Source organism: Numenius arquata, chromosome 17 (assembly GCF_964106895.1).
Source record: "Numenius arquata chromosome 17, bNumArq3.hap1.1, whole genome shotgun sequence".
NCBI classification, from domain to species: domain Eukaryota; kingdom Metazoa; phylum Chordata; class Aves; order Charadriiformes; family Scolopacidae; genus Numenius; species Numenius arquata.
Genome location: NC_133592.1, coordinates 2,849,480 through 2,868,482, shown reverse-complemented (window position 1 = coordinate 2,868,482; position 19,003 = coordinate 2,849,480). Strand labels below are relative to the sequence as shown.

Here is a 19,003-nt window from a genome sequence, read left to right as displayed (position 1 = left end):
ACCATGAAAAAGGCAATTACGGGTAGAAGTTATAAAACATATGAAATAAGCTGCAGCCCGACCCAGTGAATCAGTGGTTGATGGAAATTTCCACGGGAGGCTGGAACCATCCGTTAGCGTTTTGTTTATCTCCCAGCTTCAGATTACGAAGGGGAGTGAAGACCTTCTGGGAACACCCACCGGCTTCCTGCGACTCTCAGCCACCCCGGGTGGCCCACATGTGGGACACAGACCTACGGGGACCTCCTGCGAGGCTGCACCCCGACTGCGGCACAGCACGGGCTCCTCTGGAGCAGGACCGTGGCACGCCAGGAGATGAGCTCATCCTCGCGTTCGGGGCCAACCCTTGCACAATCGAGCTCCGCTGTATCTCAGTCGGACCTGGATTATCAGCTCCCGAGAGCGAGCTGTCTGCCTGCTTAGGGAAAAAAGCACGGATTTCCATCCACCTTTCCTCTCCAGCACTGAATTTAGCCACGAGGTGTTCCTCGCCTTCAGGTGGCATCAAGACAAGGCAGGAGTTCAGGCTGAAGGGATGGAAGGGGAAGCTGGAGTCCCACAGGCTGATCAAGCCAGGCCAGCACGTCCCGGTCTTGGGTTCAGGGCATAAAAGAGTATTTTGACACAATTTTGACACAAGTCGTCCCAAACGAAGGTGGCTTTGCTTCTCCTACGCTCCTTAATGGACAGCTTTAACACAGGCAGCAGGAGCGGTGCTGGCCGAGCGGGCTGTGAGTGTCAGACCCAGACCAGAATGAGATAACTAACTTGGGTGATGGATGGCTAATTAGTTGGCAAGCGGCGCCATTAATTAATTCCTCTGTCCTTGGCTCACGGGGCACCAAGGTACACAGGTTTGAGAAGCAGCGCTATTAGCCTCCGCAGAGATCCTGTCCCCCAGTTTCTAATATAGGGGGGCTGATGCAGGGGGGCTGAAAATCTCCAGAAACAACTGTCGAGGGAATAACGACAGTCCATTCATCACTAAAGCTGTACCGGAACCTGCCGCAGACGGGTTACCAGCAGCGCTCTTGCATGATACTTCAAATAAGAGTATTTTGGATCTGCTCTGGATGCACATACCCCTTGCTGCTCCTCAGGACCAGTTTTTGGTATTTGCTGTCCAACCCGAGAACGGGACCTGGGCACAGGCAGCAACCCCAGCACCAAAAAGTAAAGCCAGGAGCGTGCCCCAGCCCTGCCCCGGCTTCCACCTTCCACCTTCCTTTTCTTGCAGGGAAGCACGCAGAGGGCTGTCTCTCCTCTTGCTCCATGAACTACGCTGGGGTTTGTTCCATCTGCTGCCTGGTTGCTGCCCATAAGCACGTCGTACACAAATGAATCCCTGGCCACGGAAGAAGGAACCCACTGCTCGCACCCATCGTACAGCCGTGCAGCAGAGGAGCCTGAACTCAAGGAATTGTCAGAGTTGGAAGGGACCTCTAGAGATCATCTAGTCCAACTCCCCTGCTAAAGCAGGGTTGCCCAGAGCACATCACTCAGGACTGCATCCAGGTGGGTCTTGAAGATCTCCAGAGAAAGGGACTCCACAACCCCCCTGGGCAGCCTGTTCCAGGGCTCTGGCACCCTCACCCGAAAGAAGTTTCTCCTCGTATTTGAATGGAACTTCCCATGTTCCAGCTTGTGCCCGTTGCCCCTCGTCCTGTCACTGGGAACCACTGAAAAGAGTCTGGGTCCATCCTCCCTCAAACCGCCCGTTAGATACTTATAAGCATTAATAAGGTCTCCCCTCAGCCTTCTCTTCTCCAGGCTAAAGAGTCCCAGCTCTCTCAGCCTTTCCTCGTAAGGGAGATGCTCCAATCCCTCCATCATCTTTGTTGCCCTACACTGGACTCTCTCTAGTAGTTCCCTGTCTCTCTTGAACTGGGGAGCCCAGAACTGCACGCAGTATCCCAGTTGTGGCCTCACCAGGGCAGACTGGAGGGGGAGAATGACCTCCTTTGACCTACTGGCCACACTCTTCCCTACGCAGCCCAAGATTCCGTTGGCCCTCTTGGCGACAAGGGCACATTGCTGGCTCATGGATAATTTACTATCTACCACTACCCCCATCCTCAGCTGGGGATTAAAATCAAGAGAGAAGCGTGGCAAATACTGCCAATAAATACGGGAGAGGAGGTGAATTCAGAGCATCTCAGTGGCTGGAAGCTGGATAGCCAATGGCTACCGCTGCACTGGAAGCCATAACGGCACGTTTACGAGGGGGAAATGGAGCTTATGCAATTACTTTGCAGACATGTGGCGAACGGTTACTACTGAAAATAGTTCAGACCTCAAAGACATCCTTTCCTGAGCGGGCCATACTGGTTTCCAGACACGCGGCAGAGCCGTTTCTGTAACTCCCAGCACCCACAGACACGCAGCCCTTACCTTATAGAAGACATCAGGCACGTACTGCTCACTGCTGGACTCCTTGGTGTAGCCCAGCTCTGGGGCGTCCCGGCAGGGCAGCAAACACTCGTCCCGGACCAGCGCCATGCACTGATTCGAGACCTGGTAGCCCTCGAAGTGGACCTGGTTGTCGGGACCACCTGGAAGAGAAAAAGGCTGGTTAAAAAAAAAAATCCCACAGGAGGGCAATTTGCCCAGCAGAACCCAGAGAGGAATGACTCAATGAGCAACGTGAAACATGACGGTCTTGCGAAGAGCGAAGAATGGCGAGATGAAACCACCAAATGGGAAGTACTTCTAGGCAAGAATCCCCTCTAACCTCTACATTTAATTATTAAAACACATTTTCACAGCTTGCCTAAGAGGGCAGACCCCTGGAGTGACAGCACGAGTGTTTCACCAAGAGCTTAGAGGCGAAGCTGCCCTTTCGGCTGGCTCCTGATGGCATCACCCCCCCCCTACCCTGCAGGTATCTTCTCTCCTTCAAAACAAAAACTGGGTGCACACAGCTCCCATGAGCCCGTTTCCAGTCCGTGAGGACTCAGGGCTGGTCACCCAGTACTGTCAGGCACAAGAAGAAAAAGTGTTTTCTCAGCCCGAAATGGATGGCTGGATGGAAATCTGACATGGAAAGTGGAAATTAAGAGCCTGGCTCATGGATAGATCACATGCTTGGCGCTTTAATTTGGATAATGTAAGCAACATCAGGTCATATGTCATTAGAATACAACTGGAAAGAGAAGATACAGACAGATGGTAGGAAAACGTTACTATTTCCAAACCTAGGAATTCAGGAGAGGATAGGAATTAATCCATGCAGAGGATTTAAAGGCAAAGTTGATGCAAACTATCCAAATATATTTATATGGCACAAAAGGAAGGAATCAAGTGTTTAAATAGAAACCTGATGGGCTGATTTAACAGAAGAGAATGAAATTATCTGGAACAGAAAAGAGGAAATATTCGTTTTCTACTCTTTGATCTCTAACCTCAATCACTCACTGCTCCAGAACAAACACTCCTAGAAATTAAACATAGACCAAGACACAGGGAAGGCCTGAAAAAAGCAGCAAGCCATCGTTTTCTCAGTAAAACACCTTGTTTTTTAAAAAAAAAAAAAAAAAAAGAAAAGAAATAAAGTAAAAAAAAAAAAGAGCAAGTGAGATACACATCTATCTTTAATGAAAGATGGATGTGTTTAGCAGTCTGGAATGCGCGGGCAGCTGTCTGATTGCACGGGCCTGTTAACTGAAAGAGAGCATTTTTGCTGAAAAAAAAGGCTCCGGGAACACTTACAAAACCTGGGCTCAGAGGAGGGAGTATAATATCACACTTTCAGTTTTTACGTTGGATGCTATTTGGAAGTCGTGGGTTGTTGTTTTTTTTTTTTTTCCTCATTGTGTTAAATAGACCCAGAACCCAGCGTATCTGCTCCAGGGAAATTTTAAACGAACACACGTGTCATCCCGCGGAGAGCAGCGGCTTGAACTTCTATCACCACAGCTCTCCCAGCACACGCCAACCTCTCCCCTCGCAGCCCGGGCAGCGCAGGCCGTTCCACGGCTCCTCTGCAGAACTGCTGCAAAAGCGGCTAAAATCAGAGGTGACAAAGCCGAAGCATTTTGCAGGCTCCTCTGTTTTATTCAGGCAAACAAACAAACAAAAATAAATATGTATTTCCATGCCCCCGGAAGAGCACAGCATCCTACGTAAGGGTTTCCCTGACAGCGACACAAGGGAGATAAAGGTCCCTCCTTTATGCTGAACCAGCCAGAGGAACTCTCAGGATGCGGATTGCCGCGGTTCTGCACTGCCGCTTTCAGGCAACAGAATTTGGAGCTTAAAGACTGGAAACAGAAAAGGGAGCAATGTTTTTTTTCCCCCCCGGCTACGGGCAAGAAAACGGTTTCTGGATCAGCGAGGTGGATGCTCCAGGTCTGAGCCTCAGTTAAGTTTCCTGCAGGGGCCAGGGTAAATAATTGTGGAGAAGATAGCACCAAGAATGAAAAAGTATTTCACTTGATAGAGCAAAGCAAAACCCTCGTTAAATAGGACAGATGGGGACCAGGACGTCTGACTTCTTCTGGCAGAGCTGCATATTCTTCTTCTATTAACAAGAGATAATTCATGTGTAACCAAGAGAGCTGGGACAAGCCGAGGCCAGTTTATACCTGTAGCCACAACTGTGACAAACTTGGATCCAAAATGACCATCTGGAGAAAGGCGACAGATGTTGGGCTGCTGGTTCTGAAAGTTTCCAGCTGTGATGCACTCTTCTGCACTGAGATAATACGTGTCCTGAGGGAAGAGCAGAGATGTCAATAAAACAGGACAATGCGCTGTAGCCCAGACCTATTTCCTTGGTCTGCAGCCAAAGAAAACTACCAACACCCCAGTAAAACACGCTTTCGTAGAACGTTGCTGCAGAGACTGGGGAAAGAATGTGACATGTCAGCTCTCCAGCCCCGAGCCTGGCTCTCACCACGAGGACTGTCCCGCTCCTAGTTCCACCCACTTTTACACACCTTTGTTTTGTTTTGTTTTGTTTTTTTTTAAACAGGGTTTCATTTTCCAAATAGGGATATCATTGATTTTAGACTTACAGGAAGCTGCGAAGGTCAGAGTCTGAGCCACGTACACCTCAGCAAGCCCAGCCCATTGGAACATCCTCTGGCTGAGTCACTTTTGCTCGCAGAGTTTGCCCCTCACACCACCCCGTTCCCTCCACTCCACCAAATTCCCTTAAATCACAAGCAGCATTTTCTGAAAAGCAGAGGAGGTGAAGGACTGGGGGCAGCTTCAAACCCCGAGCGCTGCTCTTCGAGCTCAAGCTCCTTTTCCTGCAGAAGCTTCTGAAAAACCCACATGTCCCAAGAATTCCAGTCCCGGCGTCACCTCCAGCCCTGGCTCCGTGCTCTGCTTGGCACGGCCGGCGTTTGTGCGGTTACACAAACCCCCCCCGGCACCAGCCGCTGGAACCAGCCGCACACTTGAATCTCACCTTGTTTCTGCTGTATCGAACAGTCCCTTTCCGTGTGTCTTCAGAGACCAGATCAGTAAATATCCAGCCAACCTATAAAGAAGTGTTATGGAGAGAGTTGCTTTAAGAAGAAAAAAAAAAAAAAAAGAAAATTAAAAAAAAAAACAAAAACCAAACCAACAAACCCAAACCCCAAACCAGAAGAGAGCTTATACATTTCTCCTAGCAGGACAAGATGTTCTTGGCTGCTCGCGCGGCCCTGCTGTACGCTGCCTGAAGGAAATGGCTCTCCCAGCTGTGCCGGGCTCATTTGAATCCGATTTCCAGGAGCAGCCTTGCCAGCTGGCCGGCCGGGGGCACCTGCAGCTTTATGTTTCACTACGGAATATTTTTTTTGGTTGGGTTTTTTTTTTTTTTTTTTCATGGAAAGATCTGGAGGCTGCAAGAGGCCTCTCAGCCGCTACCTCCTCCCACCCGCAGCAAAAAAGCATTTCCTATTGAGCGGGGAGAGCGGGGCAGGAGCGGCAGCGCCAGCAGATGACAAAGCAGCTCACATGATCTCATTTTGAAGCTCGCTAGTTAAGATAAAACTCATATGTTCCCACCGGAGTATGATTCATTCCAAATCGGAGCCTGCTCCCATCCAAAAAAACCCACATTCCAGCTCTCTGCGGTGTTTGCACACAGGAGTGTGGATGTGTACACACACACCGCTGCGTGAACCCGTCCGCACACACGTGCTGCCAACAGCCAGGAGCTCCCCCGGCATTAACCCTTCCGAGGAAGAACCAGCTCATCCAGGCTCCCAGCGGAGCCCAGACAGGCAAAAAATCCCCAACCAGCAGCGAGTTAACGCGTTAAGTCACATCGATTAAAAATATCTGATGTGAGAAGCAGAGGAAAAGCATGGAAATAAATAACACACACAGACAGAAGCTTTGCTTCAGACACTGGCAAAAGGCAGAAGATCTTATCTTTGGAGAACAAAAGCCCTCACCACAGATGTTTACAGTCTACTGTGCTGAGCCTTTACTGATTTGTGTTTTCTTTAGCAAGTCAAATCTTGTTTGTGTACGTCTCATTCCTGGCATTCACACAAACCAAAAGATTTCCCTAACCGGAAAAATATCGGCACAGGTTTGAGAGATGTCAGGGAACCCACGGATCCCAATGCCCACAGGTCCTGATGGGGCACAAGGGGACAGGGGCTCAGCTACTAGGGGACCAGCCACCTCTAAAGGAACACAGAGATGAACCGGCCACCTGCCTGAGCGGCACCGACAGACAGGAGCCCACAGAGGAGAATAAAAAACAAGCAGGAGCCTCTGCTCCTGGAATTGGAGCACCAATTCTGTCAAAACGAAGAGCAAACTCGGAAGGCAACTCCAGCTACATCTGTGCCAAATTAGCACTCACCGGGGAGATGCTACCAGGAACGGCTCCTATATGAGGAGAAATAAAGGGAAAATCGTTTTTCTGCTTCTTTGCTACTCCCTTTGATGTCATTCATGATAGAGGACTGCTGACTTCAGCTGCACAGCCCTGCTAGATGCTCATGCTCAGGAAAACGCTCCCGTTTTGGTTTTCATACCTAAAAGCCTAAGAGCTCCCGACACTTAAGCTAGATTTTAGGTACACCCAAACGGTTTCGAATAACCCCGTGGAGCTGACGAGAACCGACGACGACTTTTCTTCATCGCCAAAGAAAGACGCATGAGATCTGACAACATCCTAACCTTTCTCAGTCCCAGCTTTGCAGCGATCTCATCCACAACCTCGGCTTTCGGATCTTCCAGGATCTCCAGGCTGTTCTGTGTACCGATCTGCAGCAAAGGAAAACTCGCTAGTAAACCAGAACAGGAAAAACCGCAGCACACAGCCATTGTCAGGAGGGAGGAAGGGGTCTAAATTTCCCCTTCGGCGTTACCACCGACCGGTTTCACCCCAGAGACCTCCTCTCCTCCCAGCCCCATCCCGTCGGAGCCCTTCAGCTAAGGTTGCAAACCGCGTCGGGGTTTATGAATGAAAGACTCGGCACTTGCAAACAGGCCATTGCTGTTGCCGAGCACTTTGAAAAAGGCAAGGGATTCTGTAATTTTTCCAAAGCTCTTGGAAAAAGAGTGCTCAAACTGCCAGTTTTGTACCGCCGTTTCATTTGTTTGAATCTTTGAGCAGTGGAGAGCAGTGAATCCAAGAATCGGCGAATCCAAGAGCGCACGCTCCGGAAAACGCGGCTCCATCTGGGTGCGTTTCGGGGGGAAGCTTTCTCGTGCGGGGAGATGCCGTGCCAAGAAGCGCGGCGGAGACTGCTCGCCAGGCGAGGAAAAGCTGCCTCGCTTTTACTGTGCACAACCAGAAGCATCTGAACTTCCAAAGCAGGGGCTTTACAGCGATACCGAAACAATAGAGGGCACGGCTCTGCCCGTGCTGGGAAGAAAGGGAAGAACTTATAAAAAGGCTTGTGATTCTGCTCTCACACGCACCCTCCCAAAGATCCATTTGTTCTTTCCCACTGACAAATCTGTTGCGTTTGACTCTAGCAACGCTGCAAAAATCATCAAGAGGAAGCAAACATATGACCCGCCAAGATATGTTTGTACACACAGTGTCTGCACTTAGAAAAGCGACTTTGATCGGCAGCGAAGAAGCCAATAAGCAAATTCAAACTTCAAGCCGAGCCTTGTGTTGTGGGCAGAGTGGCTTTTCCATCTCCATTTTCAGCTCTCCGACACCCAATTCAGGGTTTGGGTTGCCCGGGAGGCCGGGCTCGGCGGGACCCGCTCTGGCTGCAGGCTCTCAGTGCTGAGCGCGGTGCCGTGCACCATCTAGTGGGGACTACCCTGCTCCGAGGCATCAGGTCTCATCAAGGCAACAGACTTCATTTCTCTCTAAACTGCTTAAATTTTCCCAGGGAGCTGATAAGAAATTGAAGCAAGGGCCAAAACTTTTTTTTCCTGGTACAGAATTTTGTTTTCAGGCTGCTCCGTACCATAACCTTGGAAATGCAGCCATCAAGGAAACACGTAAAATGAAATCTACTGCTATGAATTCTCTCCAGCTTTAAATTGTCTGAGCACAGAGTAGTGTAAAATAAAGTGTAAAAATAACAAAGAGCAAATTTGGGTTTTAAAACTCTTTCAGTGGCAACAACACACACAAAGATATAAATCACAACATCTTTTTCACCGGACCGTTTCCCTTATGGAGCTGCAGTTGGAAATAGTGCGTGAAGTTTCCCAAACAAAAACGTGTTTCTCTGTTTCCCCATTATTTTTATGAGTTGACACTGATGCCAGAGCACCCAGCTTTTACCTGTGGGGGTTCGTAGATGGCAGCGACCTCCGCCCGGATGCCCAGAGGAATGTCCTTGTGCTCGGTGTACCGGCCGTACAGGTACCCGAGGTGTTGGTTTCCTGTCTTCCGCCAGAAGTCGAGGAAGCGATCTGCAATTGTGTGGTTCTCAAACATGATGTTGTCAACATGCCTGTATTTCTGTTTGACAAAGTTCAAGCGTCAGGCCATCCTCCACTAGGTCCGTCCCCTTTGCCCATCGCCGTCCCCAGAGAGTCCCCGCTGCTGGGACACGCCACCCCTCACAGCAGAATCCTGCCAGAGCAGGGACAAGGACAGGTCCCTCCCTCTCCTTCTGCTGCCTCCAGCACCGCTCAAACCCACCACACAGAACCCACCACAGGCTGGAGTGTGGGGAAGCACTGAGCACCCCCAGCACCCCATTAGCTCGGCTTTTTTACCAGGGCCTTTACCCCAAGAGCCTTTGCAATGAGAAAAAGGCAGTGAAATTTAAGAGGAAACAAGATGAAACAGCGGTTGGCCTTTTGGATCCCATGAGGAGCAGGAGTGGGGATTCATCGCTAGCGGTGCCAGCTCAGATGTCCTCCACGTTAGGAGGAAACTGCTGAAGCAGATACATTTTGGAGTCCTTTTCTGCAAGGACTGAAGACCTTAACAGGCATTTCCCCCAGCAACTGCCAATACGCAAAGGCTTCTTGCTCCAAGTTGGCCATTCTTGAAGTCATTTCTCCAAAAATAAAAGCCAAGTCCCTTCTCAGCTGGAAGCAGAAGGGCTCCTGCGAGCTCCGGCTCACCTGTCTGTTGAGAGTGATGGCACTCGGCTGGCACTTTGTGCAAATGCCTTCTGGCCAAGGAGGGTGCCCTTCGCAGCCCGATTTGATCTTGCAGCTGATGTTTTCCAGGGCAACAAATTTCCCCCTGCAAGAAGGAAAAGAGAAGGCTGCTGTTACCACAGTAAATGCTTCTCAAAGTGGCTAGAAAGATCAGAGAGGACGCAGGGCAAAGGAGACATGGTGGCACCAATGCTTTGCATCTTCAGAGGATCTCAAAGCAAACTCCCACGGGGGGATGCTCCAAGTAACCTCCACTGCCCACTTTGTGAGGGACCACCCTGAGGTGTGGTCTGCGACTCAGCTCCAAAGCAGATACTTGAGCAAGAGACAGAAAACTCATGGGACCCTGCTCAAATAATTTACGCAGCACGTGAGAAGTAATAGATGATACCGCCAGGGCAAACGAGAGCTCCTTTCACGTGCACAAGGTTTCCTGCGAAGGGAAGTTCCCTCCAAACCAAAGTACAACAGAATCGAGCTGCGTCTCACAAAGACGTTAAAAAAATCCCACCGGCATTTAGGAACAGGAGGGAGAAGGTGACACCTCTGTAACTTATTCAGAGGAGCTACATTTCAGAACGCAGTGGGCTCCCCGACAGCACTGAAGGGGACTTCAGATCCTTTGCTGCGCACGTGCGCCCCAGCGAGGCATAAAGGAATAAATACTTCTTTGAGCGCTTCCCCTCTGCTCAGCACTTGTCTGGCCTGAGCCAGCGCAGCATCCTCCGCCCCGGCGCGGGGCAGGACGCCTCATTTCCCAGTTAATGGGGGTGAACAATGGCCCTGCAGCAAGGAAGGGGTTCACTAAGGACCCAGAGAGCACGGGACAGAGCAGAATGAGGCCCCGAGGAACATTAAGCTCGTCCTTCTGTCCTGTTCACGTCTGTGGGTAAGAAAAACCACTCGTGAATCAAAGCTCCCCAGGTCCACCACAGTCCCAGTGCCTCTCTGCGAGGTTGGAGACCCAGCCCTGGAGCTTGGTACAATTAGGGAACTTCCTTCCTTCCATCTGGCCCTCTCATCCCATCACTAGTGTTTCCTGGAAGCAATTACATTGCCAACGGAAAGGAAAGGGGAAAAAGGGAAGGGGGAAAAGGGAAGGGGGAAAAGGGAAGGGGGAAAAGGGAAGGGGGAAAAGGGAAGGGGGAAAAGGGAAGGGGGAAAAGGGAAGGGGGAAAAGGGAAGGGGGAAAAGGGAAGGGGGAAAAGGGAAGGGGGAAAAGGGAAGGGGGAAAAGGGAAGGGGGAAAAGGGAAGGGGGAAAAGGGAAGGGGGAAAAGGGAAGGGGGAAAAGGGAAGGGGGAAAAGGGAAGGGGGAAAAGGGAAGGGGAAAAAGGGAAGGGGAAAAAGGGAAGGGGAAAAAGGGAAGGGGAAAAAGGGAAGGGGAAAAAGGGAAGGGGAAAAAGGGAAGGGGAAAAAGGGAAGGGGAAAAAGGGAAGGGGAAAAAGGGAAGGGGAAAAAGGAAAGGGGAAAAAGGAAAGGGGAAAAAGGGAAGGGGAAAAAGGGAAGGGGAAAAAGGGAAGGGGAAAAAGGGAAGGGGAAAAAGGGAAGGGGAAAAAGGGAAGGGGAAAAAGGAAAGGGGAAAAAGGAAAGAAAAGAGACAGATTTAATTCCATTTTTTTCTCCTGCCTTTCGGTATTTTTTCTTTTCTTTTTTCTGTAACGTGTTGGTTTTCTCCTCAGTTTGCCATTCAACAGCTGTACCAAACACTACCCCAGTGAGATCCCTCTGTACTTTCATTTGTATTTTAAAAAAAGAGAAGCTCCAACTACATTCCCTTAAACACGGTGATTTTCTTACTTGTCTGCCCCTCCGGTCAGCTTCCTGATGTAGGCATGGAACGACATATGCTTCACAGGAGGTTCCAGATGGTTTAAATAATCCTCATCAAAAGGCTGCCAAAAACACCACACAAAAAGAAAAGCCAGGTCAGACACCTGTCTGATAATACATCCATCACTGAACAAATGGATGTTCTAGAGTCAACCCTACCGGCTCCCAATGTGGAAACAATCAAGAAAATTTAGGCTCATTTTCAAGGCAGCTACTACTGCGATAGAAACAGCGGGGCCGTACAACAGCGTGTTTTATTATCGCCTCCCACTTTTATAACAGATTGGCTCCACAAATCAGAACGAGCCTCAAAGGCAAAATGCTTTTCCCTTTCAATATCTTAACACCAAACAAAAAAGCCCAGCTGCTCAAATGCGGCCAAAGAACTTCCAGAGCACACTGCAGGGAGCAGGGGATCAGCCATCCTGGCTCGCAGCGACTTCTGAGGGATCACTGCTTCGTGCCATAAATTATTTAGCTTAGCACATTTGTAGGAGTTACTAAAGCTGCCTTCGACCTGAATAATTCGTGGTTCAACTGGGAAGTGCTGGGATCCATGAGGGAGGGGATGAAATGAGAAGATCCAGGCAAGAGTGAAGAGGGAGGAAAACTGGAGCTTTTCTAAAGCACTTTCTGTTAAACCCTTTACTACAGAAAACCAGAGTGTTAACCAGAATAAACCCAGGGTCAGGAAGGCTCAGAGCTTTAGCGGTCCTGGATGCCGGTGCCCGGCAGGATTCCGACCCAGAGCTGCCATTTCTACGTGGGCAGCGCCCTGAGGAAACGGTTCGTACTAAAGGAAACCAAATCCAAGAGGATGTGCTTCTGTGTGACTTCCAAGAGCGCTTTTTCAGGGCTCTTACCTCCAGGGGAACGCAGTGCACACATTTACCCAAGGGGCCGTGGCGACACCTGTGCAAAGAGAAAGAGAAATAGCGTTAAATCTTATTTAATAACGAAGAATTAAGGCTGTAAAAGTTGCTCTAGATTAATAAAGAGCTTTGAGGTGGAAGATCTGTGCAATCATACGGCTCTGAGCGACTCTCCTCCCACCAGGGAATATTGCAGAGGGGTCACCAGAAGATAATTTCACATAAAGAGGAAGCAGCAGCTTCAGGTTAAACCTGAGAGTCCCGGGTCAAGACCAAACCCTCCTGATGCCCGTGGCCCTGGCAAGCGGCTCCGCTCCCTGAACGGCCACGTGAACCCACGTCAGGTCACAGCTTCTCGAGTTTTACAACCCTGAGCCGGGGTTGCCTTTCAACTCAAAAGAATTTGAAATGTCCGTGGCAGGGCTGGCCTGGGTGGTTTGAACAAAAAGACAACCAAAGCATTCATCCTTTATCAGGCGCTAGAGGATGGTCTGGAACAAACAGGGTAGGACGTGTTTATCGGGCAGATAAAGACCTGCTGGGTAAAGTTACAAAACAGAGGGGAAAACATCTCCTTTTGAGGCATGGCTTTAAAAAAAAAAAAACAAACCCAAAACAACAACAACAAAAAATCCCTCCACACCCCTGCCCCGGCACTCGGTCAGAGCGAGATTTCAAAGGAAAGCCTCTAGAGAGGAGCCTGGACGTTGGCTCTTGCAAAGACAAAAATGGATGGGATCCAGTTGCAGCCTCGCTTTTAACCAAGTATCACGGAGATAATGTACAGAAAGGCCCAGGAAGGGCTGCTAATGCACTCAGCCCCAACGCCAGCATCCCTCCGCCTTTAGATTGATACGCACTCACAAACACAGGAACAAGCCCAGACACACTCTTTTTATCATAAATATCCACCGCTGCGCTCTGGCTCCCTGCTAGGAACAATACCTTCATTTATTCTTTTGAAAAATGTGGTGGAGTTAAAGACAATGTTTTTGCCATGGAGTGGTGGCTTTTGCCTTTATTGTTTCAAAAATGTGCCATTTCCCTCGTTTCTCGTCAGCCTGAAAAGGTTAGATAGGATTTTCCACGTAAAGGCTACGTCTCTCCAAACTTCCTCAGGGGCTGCGGCACTAAAGATAAACCACACGGAAGACAACACAACGGGGAAGGGCGAGCTCTCCTCTTGGAGAAGGAATTCCTGGTTGCCTTTAAAATTTTCACTCCCGCCCTTTCAGAAGTTTCTTTGCAGAGGGGTCCAGCCCCAAGCCAACAACCAGTACAGACCCCAGGCCAGGAGCCAACTGGGACGTCGTTAACGATGAGCAATAAAAAAACCCCAACCATCCAGACAGAGGACGTTTTAGCAGCACCAGTGCAGATTTACGGTGGTATTAACCCACCATTGTATTATTATTTTTTACAAAAAGTACAAGCTGCTTTGTTTACCTAAGCCTCTTGCAGCTAAAAGTTTTGGCAAAGCTCGGCTTTGTTGCATTTCTGTGAGGAAAATGGACTCCCCGGTTTCAGAGAAAGGCACGTGATGGAGAGGAAGCCAAAAATGAAGCAGGCAGAGACCCAAGTCCCGCTTCCACGTCGGATACTTCCACTCATTCCCTTCCCTTCTGTGTTTTTCCTTTATGAGGAATGGTTGGATCTGACGACACAGAAGGGACATCCTGCGTGAGGTGTCACATGCAGCCACCCCAGTGCCGAGGACGGCGACGCAGGGTTGTGCTGGCTCTGCCCAGGCAGGGAGAGACCCCAGGGTGGACGGGAAAGGTGTCAGAGCTCGCGGGTCTCCACGATTTAGAAAACAAATCCGCCCTCGATGCTCACCCACCGTGGCTGGGTGACGCTGAGGCAGCAGCTCCGGCTCAACTCGCCTTCCCCTGCGAGGTGGAGACCTGGCCCTGCCAGCCCGTCACCTCGGGACCCCAAGGATGGGGAGTGACATATTGGGACCATATGGAACAGAAGCTCCCGCAGACGGCAGGCTCCTGCTTATTAAGCAACATGCCACACACGGAGCATAACTGAGTATTTCTGCACAGCGCCAGCTGCCAGGACATCCCGGGGAAGAATTCAAAGTATTCATTTTAATCTAGAGAGCTCCAAATGTTTTAGGAGCGCAAAATACACACTCCCAAGTCCCATAGCAGGGGCCACCTTGATCAGAACAATAGATGCTCTGAGTGAGTCCTTCCTGGCAAAGACCCTGGGATTTTGGTATCTGCTTCCTTCCTGGCCTCACCAGGGCTCGATTTAACCTTCCAGGACAATGGCGAGGGCTGTTTTCCCTTGTGAACGTTTCAAAGGCAGCAAGGGATGGAGCAGTGGCTCGGGGGGCAGTTCCCACAGCACGTTTCCTGGCTGCTGGTTTCAGACAAGATGTTAGGGAAGCTTTGGTGAGGCCACGGATGCGTCGGCAGAAACAAAATCCACCCGTACTTACAGCTGCTGGTCTCGGTTTCGGTAAATCTTCCCATCCTGTTTGATCAGATACTGGTCGATCTCATCTTCCACCACCTGGGGGGCCCCCACGGGCCGCAAACCTTGGGAGACAGAGGTGTCCATCGTCTCTGAGGAGGAGCCGGCTGGGCTCGAGGGGTAAAGAAACAGCATATCGCCGTGCCTGCGGGTGGGGAAACACAACACACGGGCATCAGGAGCTGCTCCTGGGTAGCAAACCTCCGGGACCACGAAGAAATGTGTAATTTATCACAAACTACACACAGACTAGCAAACGCGGCGATCTGAAGCCATTCCAGTAGCCACCTCTTTCTGCTGCTTGGGTCATTTGCGCAACAAAGGCAAATCTTTTCATCAAGAGGGAAAAAAGATGAAGAAAAAGGCAAAAAGAGCCTTTGGAGAGAAGCAACAGCTCCAGGAGGGAAAAGGATCAGCGTGGATCCCTCAAGTCACAGCCTTCCCAAGGCTGCTGCCAGCGCTGACACATTCAAGCGACACGTTGCCCGCGGTGGTAACGGCTCTTGTATTTTTAACCAGCTTAACATTTTTCTTGACACAAACAGAACGGAGATGTTCCCAACCCAACGTGAAGCGGCTGCAGCATTTGGCACCTCTGATCTCACTCGGCACCTGGCTACAGATGGCAGGAACCCTGGCTTCTGCCCAGGGAACTACCAGATTCTGGCACTGACGCAGAAAAAAAAAGGCTGGTGTGAGTGAGAGCAGGGATGAGGGCGTTTGCCACGGGCTGGAAATGAGCAACCGGGAGGCCTCTTTGCTGCCTCAGCCCAACGAGCAAACACAAGGCAAGAAGTGACCGAAGAAATGGTTGCCACAGCCTGGCACGTAGTCATTTTGATCGCCCCAATGTCGGCACATCAGTCAAGCTTGCCCCTTCCCATCAGCTGAAAGCCAAGGGCTACTATAAGGTGAGGTTGCCTTCTGCTGGCCAGCTCGGAGGGAAGAGTCCAGGCCAGCCCGGGGAAGAGACACCCCGTGGTACAAAGCGCCCCCTTCCACCCCCAGCCCGCTCGGTCGGGACTCACTTGATTTTCAGTAAGTTGAGGGATTTGTTTTGCGAGGCCGTGATCTCTCCCGTCCTGTTTCTATTGGTGTAGACAGAAAACCCATTATTCCTGAAACCAAATTCTTTTGCAACCTGAAAGAAGAGAGAGAAGAATGACAAGGTTTAAGAAACCTCACACCCCCGGTCAGAGGCTGAAAGCTGCTCAGAGCAAGCGAGAAGTCCAGGGAACTTCTATTGCAAAAATTTAGCAGAATTCACCCGCATTTCTGAAGAGTGCAGGAAAACGGAGAAAAATAGAAACGCTGAGTAACACAGGCATTAAAAAAAGCAAGTTAAACACAACGTGTCTCTCACTCACATAACACAAATGCAGTATTTTATCTAAATCCGGGAAAGTGTTGTCATGACAAAAGGAGGGAAACTTTCCTCTCCGTGATGCCAGTTCCCTCGCTCCGGACCTGCCAGCTCACACCAGCCACGTCATTCCCATCTCCCTACGAGCAGAATTCCTCGCTCCAGATCTTCACCTCTGAGGAACTTTCACCCTCGGCTCCGCTCTCGCCTACCCGTTGCTACGCGAGTTTCGCTCAAGCTCTTCCTGCCCTTCTCCTTTCTGTTTTTCTCCATTTGCCTCTTTTCTCCTGATGGAACTTCCCCTCACAACAACCACCTCCAGGTCCCCAGGCAGGTTTTTTTCCCCTGCTCATCCTCACACCAGTTCAATTTAAGGCCTCTTTACTCTGAATCAGTCACACAGCCTCCTCGCAGCAACAGCAATTTTCACATTTGGCCACTTAAAAACACAATCGGTTTAAAAGTGATGACAAAAGTTTCTCTAGGTGACAAGTTTCTTCCTAAATTCTTGTTAATAGTCTTTTTTTTTTTTTAAATAAGTACATCTCCCTGAGGTTTTGGTAGGGCTCAAGGACAGTGACTGCTCACAGGATAGATCCAACGAGCCACACAGAACTGTCCCACGAGCAAAACCACGGGAAGCAGTTTCTCAACCATCACCTTCGCTGCCATTTGTCATCTGCTGTTTGAGTGGAACCACGATTTCCAAACTTCTCCCACGTTAACATTCCACCTGCCAGAGTTAAACATTGGCTCGTCAGCCCACAAACCTCACCAATTTTTTTTTGGGGGGGAGGCAAATTCCAAAATACATTAAACAAAAGCCTCTAGTTAGTTCCCAAGTTGATTCTCACCCGAACGCACCCCAGGGTTTACTTTTAGTACCCTTCCCGAGGATGTGCTACAAAAGGCAGATTATTGAGACCCTTATCGCTCTGAAATGCGCTTTCTTGCACGCTTTTGCAGCTTCTCTGGAGTCATCAGTGAGTAGGACTTGGGAGGTGATGGTCCCCCTGTACTGGGCACTGGTGAGGCCCCACCTCGAGGGCTGTGTCCAGTTTTGGGCCCCTCACCACAAAAATGACATTGAGGGGCTGGAGCGGGTCCAGAGAAGGGCAACGGAGCTGGTGAGGGGTCTGGAGAACAAGTCTTGTGAGGAGCGGCTGAGGGAGCTGGGGGTGTTCAGCCTGGAGACAAAGAGGCTGAGGGGAGACCTTCTCGCTCTCTACAACTCCCTGAAAGGAGGGTGTAGCCAGGGGGGGGTCGGTCTCTTCTCCCAAGGAACAGGCGATGGGATGAGAGGAAACGGCCTCAAGTTGCGCCAGGGGAGGTTCAGATTGGATATTAGGAAAAATTTTGACACTGAAAGGGTTCTTAAGCCTTGGAATGGGCTGCCCAGGGAAGTGGTTGAGGCACCATCCCTGGAGGGATTTAAAAGATGGGTTGACATAGTGCTTAGAGGCATGGTTTAGTGATGGGTTTTATCAGAGTTAGGTTGATGGTTGGACGAGATGATCTTAAAGGTCCCTTCCAACCTGGAAAATTCTATGATCAAGGAGGAGATCTAAGTTAATTGCTAGCATAGAAGCAGCAACCTGATGCCTCTTTAATTACAGCTATCAAGCTAAACACGAAACCCACCATATGGATTAACATTTCAGCGTTAAAATCCACGGCTATTAATACGCACAGATCTTCGGTGGTAAAATTTGCAGCTTTTCTCTTTCAACTAAGCCCTATATTAGGAACGAAACCCCAAACATTTCTTGTGCTCGGCTCAGCAAGAGGATCCAGCTTTCCCCGGATCGACAGGCAATTTCAGTGAGTGCTGGTGCTTTTGTTCTGCCGGGCAGTGGTACAAGGAGGATTGTTCCACGTCGCCTCGGGTAATATGAACCCTTGAAACCGAGCAGCTCCTTTTGCATAGGTTCCAGAATCTTTTTTTTTTTTATTATTTTTTGAAAGCAACGTGTTTTCCCTGGGGTGAGACTGTTCAGAGACCGCAGAGAGTGTCTCTGACCCAGCCCCGAAATCGGTCCGGATTTTCACTTGATCTGATGGGGATTGCTGTGGTCTGGGCTCAAGCTTCCAACAAAGCAAATGACTCACAAACAGCAGAAGGTTTTGGGCTGCTCCTGTTCCCCCTCACAGGGGGAAAGGAAATCTAGCCGACTAAAGAATGGCCCGGCCCTTCAGGCACAGGAACACAAAGTACTCCTCTTACGAAGCAAAGAAATCCTAATCTGAGGGTTCCAGGTTACAGCAGAGTTCCAGGAGGGAAGGAAAAGGAGAAACTGCTCATTCTTAAATAGCAAACTTTAAACACTGAGCAGTTGCCTCAGACCAAAGAACAAGCTACAGCCAACTCCAAACCTCACAGCTCCACCACTCAGTGTGTTCCCCTCATCCCAGGGTGGAAATCTTTCCCAGGAGACCCCGAAGGCTCTCACGTCGCCTTAAGACCTTGCCTTAATTCCTTCCTGGCTCTCTCCAAAACCTCAGTGGAAAACCAGTGGCACACAGAGCGCATCCAAACAATATTCAAAGCGCAAATCAAGCAGCTGAGTCTCAACTGAATCGTGCCTGAAGAGGCTGGTCCCTCCCAGCAGGCTTCGACTATCAACCAGCTTTCCTGTGGCGTTGTCAGCCTCTGCTTCCCCAGCTGCTGGTTCTTTGGGAGAACAGTAAAACCTCCTCCTCCTCCCCCAGGAAACTCCAACTGAAAAGCTGAGTCAGTTTTCTCCTTAAATTTTGCTATTTTCCCTCTGGAACAGCAATGAGAAAACCAGTTTTGGCTACACCGATAAAAACACCGTTTTCCACACAGCGTGCCGATCCTCGCTGCCATCGGCGCGTTTGCCCAGCGAGGTGACGCCCGTATCTGCCGTGAGCGAGAGCCGGCAGGAGCCGGAG

The 19,003-nt window shown here is 50.1% G+C and overlaps 1 protein-coding gene across 2 annotated transcripts in view; it reads right to left on the bottom strand.

Moving 5' to 3' along the window:
- Positions 1-19,003, bottom strand: part of NPLOC4 (NPL4 homolog, ubiquitin recognition factor) — a 32,204-nt gene that overhangs the window by 11,828 nt on the left and 1,373 nt on the right. The window contains exons 3-12 of one of the 2 annotated variants that reach the window (XM_074159943.1): positions 15,756-15,868; positions 14,693-14,872; positions 12,232-12,280; positions 11,336-11,430; positions 9,499-9,622; positions 8,705-8,884; positions 7,129-7,215; positions 5,414-5,485; positions 4,584-4,710; positions 2,392-2,552 (exon numbers count right to left, since the gene is read on the bottom strand). In XM_074159943.1, coding sequence (XP_074016044.1) covers positions 2,392-2,552; positions 4,584-4,710; positions 5,414-5,485; positions 7,129-7,215; positions 8,705-8,884; positions 9,499-9,622; positions 11,336-11,430; positions 12,232-12,280; positions 14,693-14,872; positions 15,756-15,868 — 1,188 coding nt within the window. Of the gene's footprint in view, positions 1-2,391; positions 2,569-4,563; positions 4,711-5,413; positions 5,486-7,128; positions 7,216-8,704; positions 8,885-9,498; positions 9,623-11,335; positions 11,431-12,231; positions 12,281-14,692; positions 14,873-15,755; positions 15,869-19,003 lie in introns of both variants that reach the window. The other variant, XM_074159942.1, reaches the window with a different exon arrangement.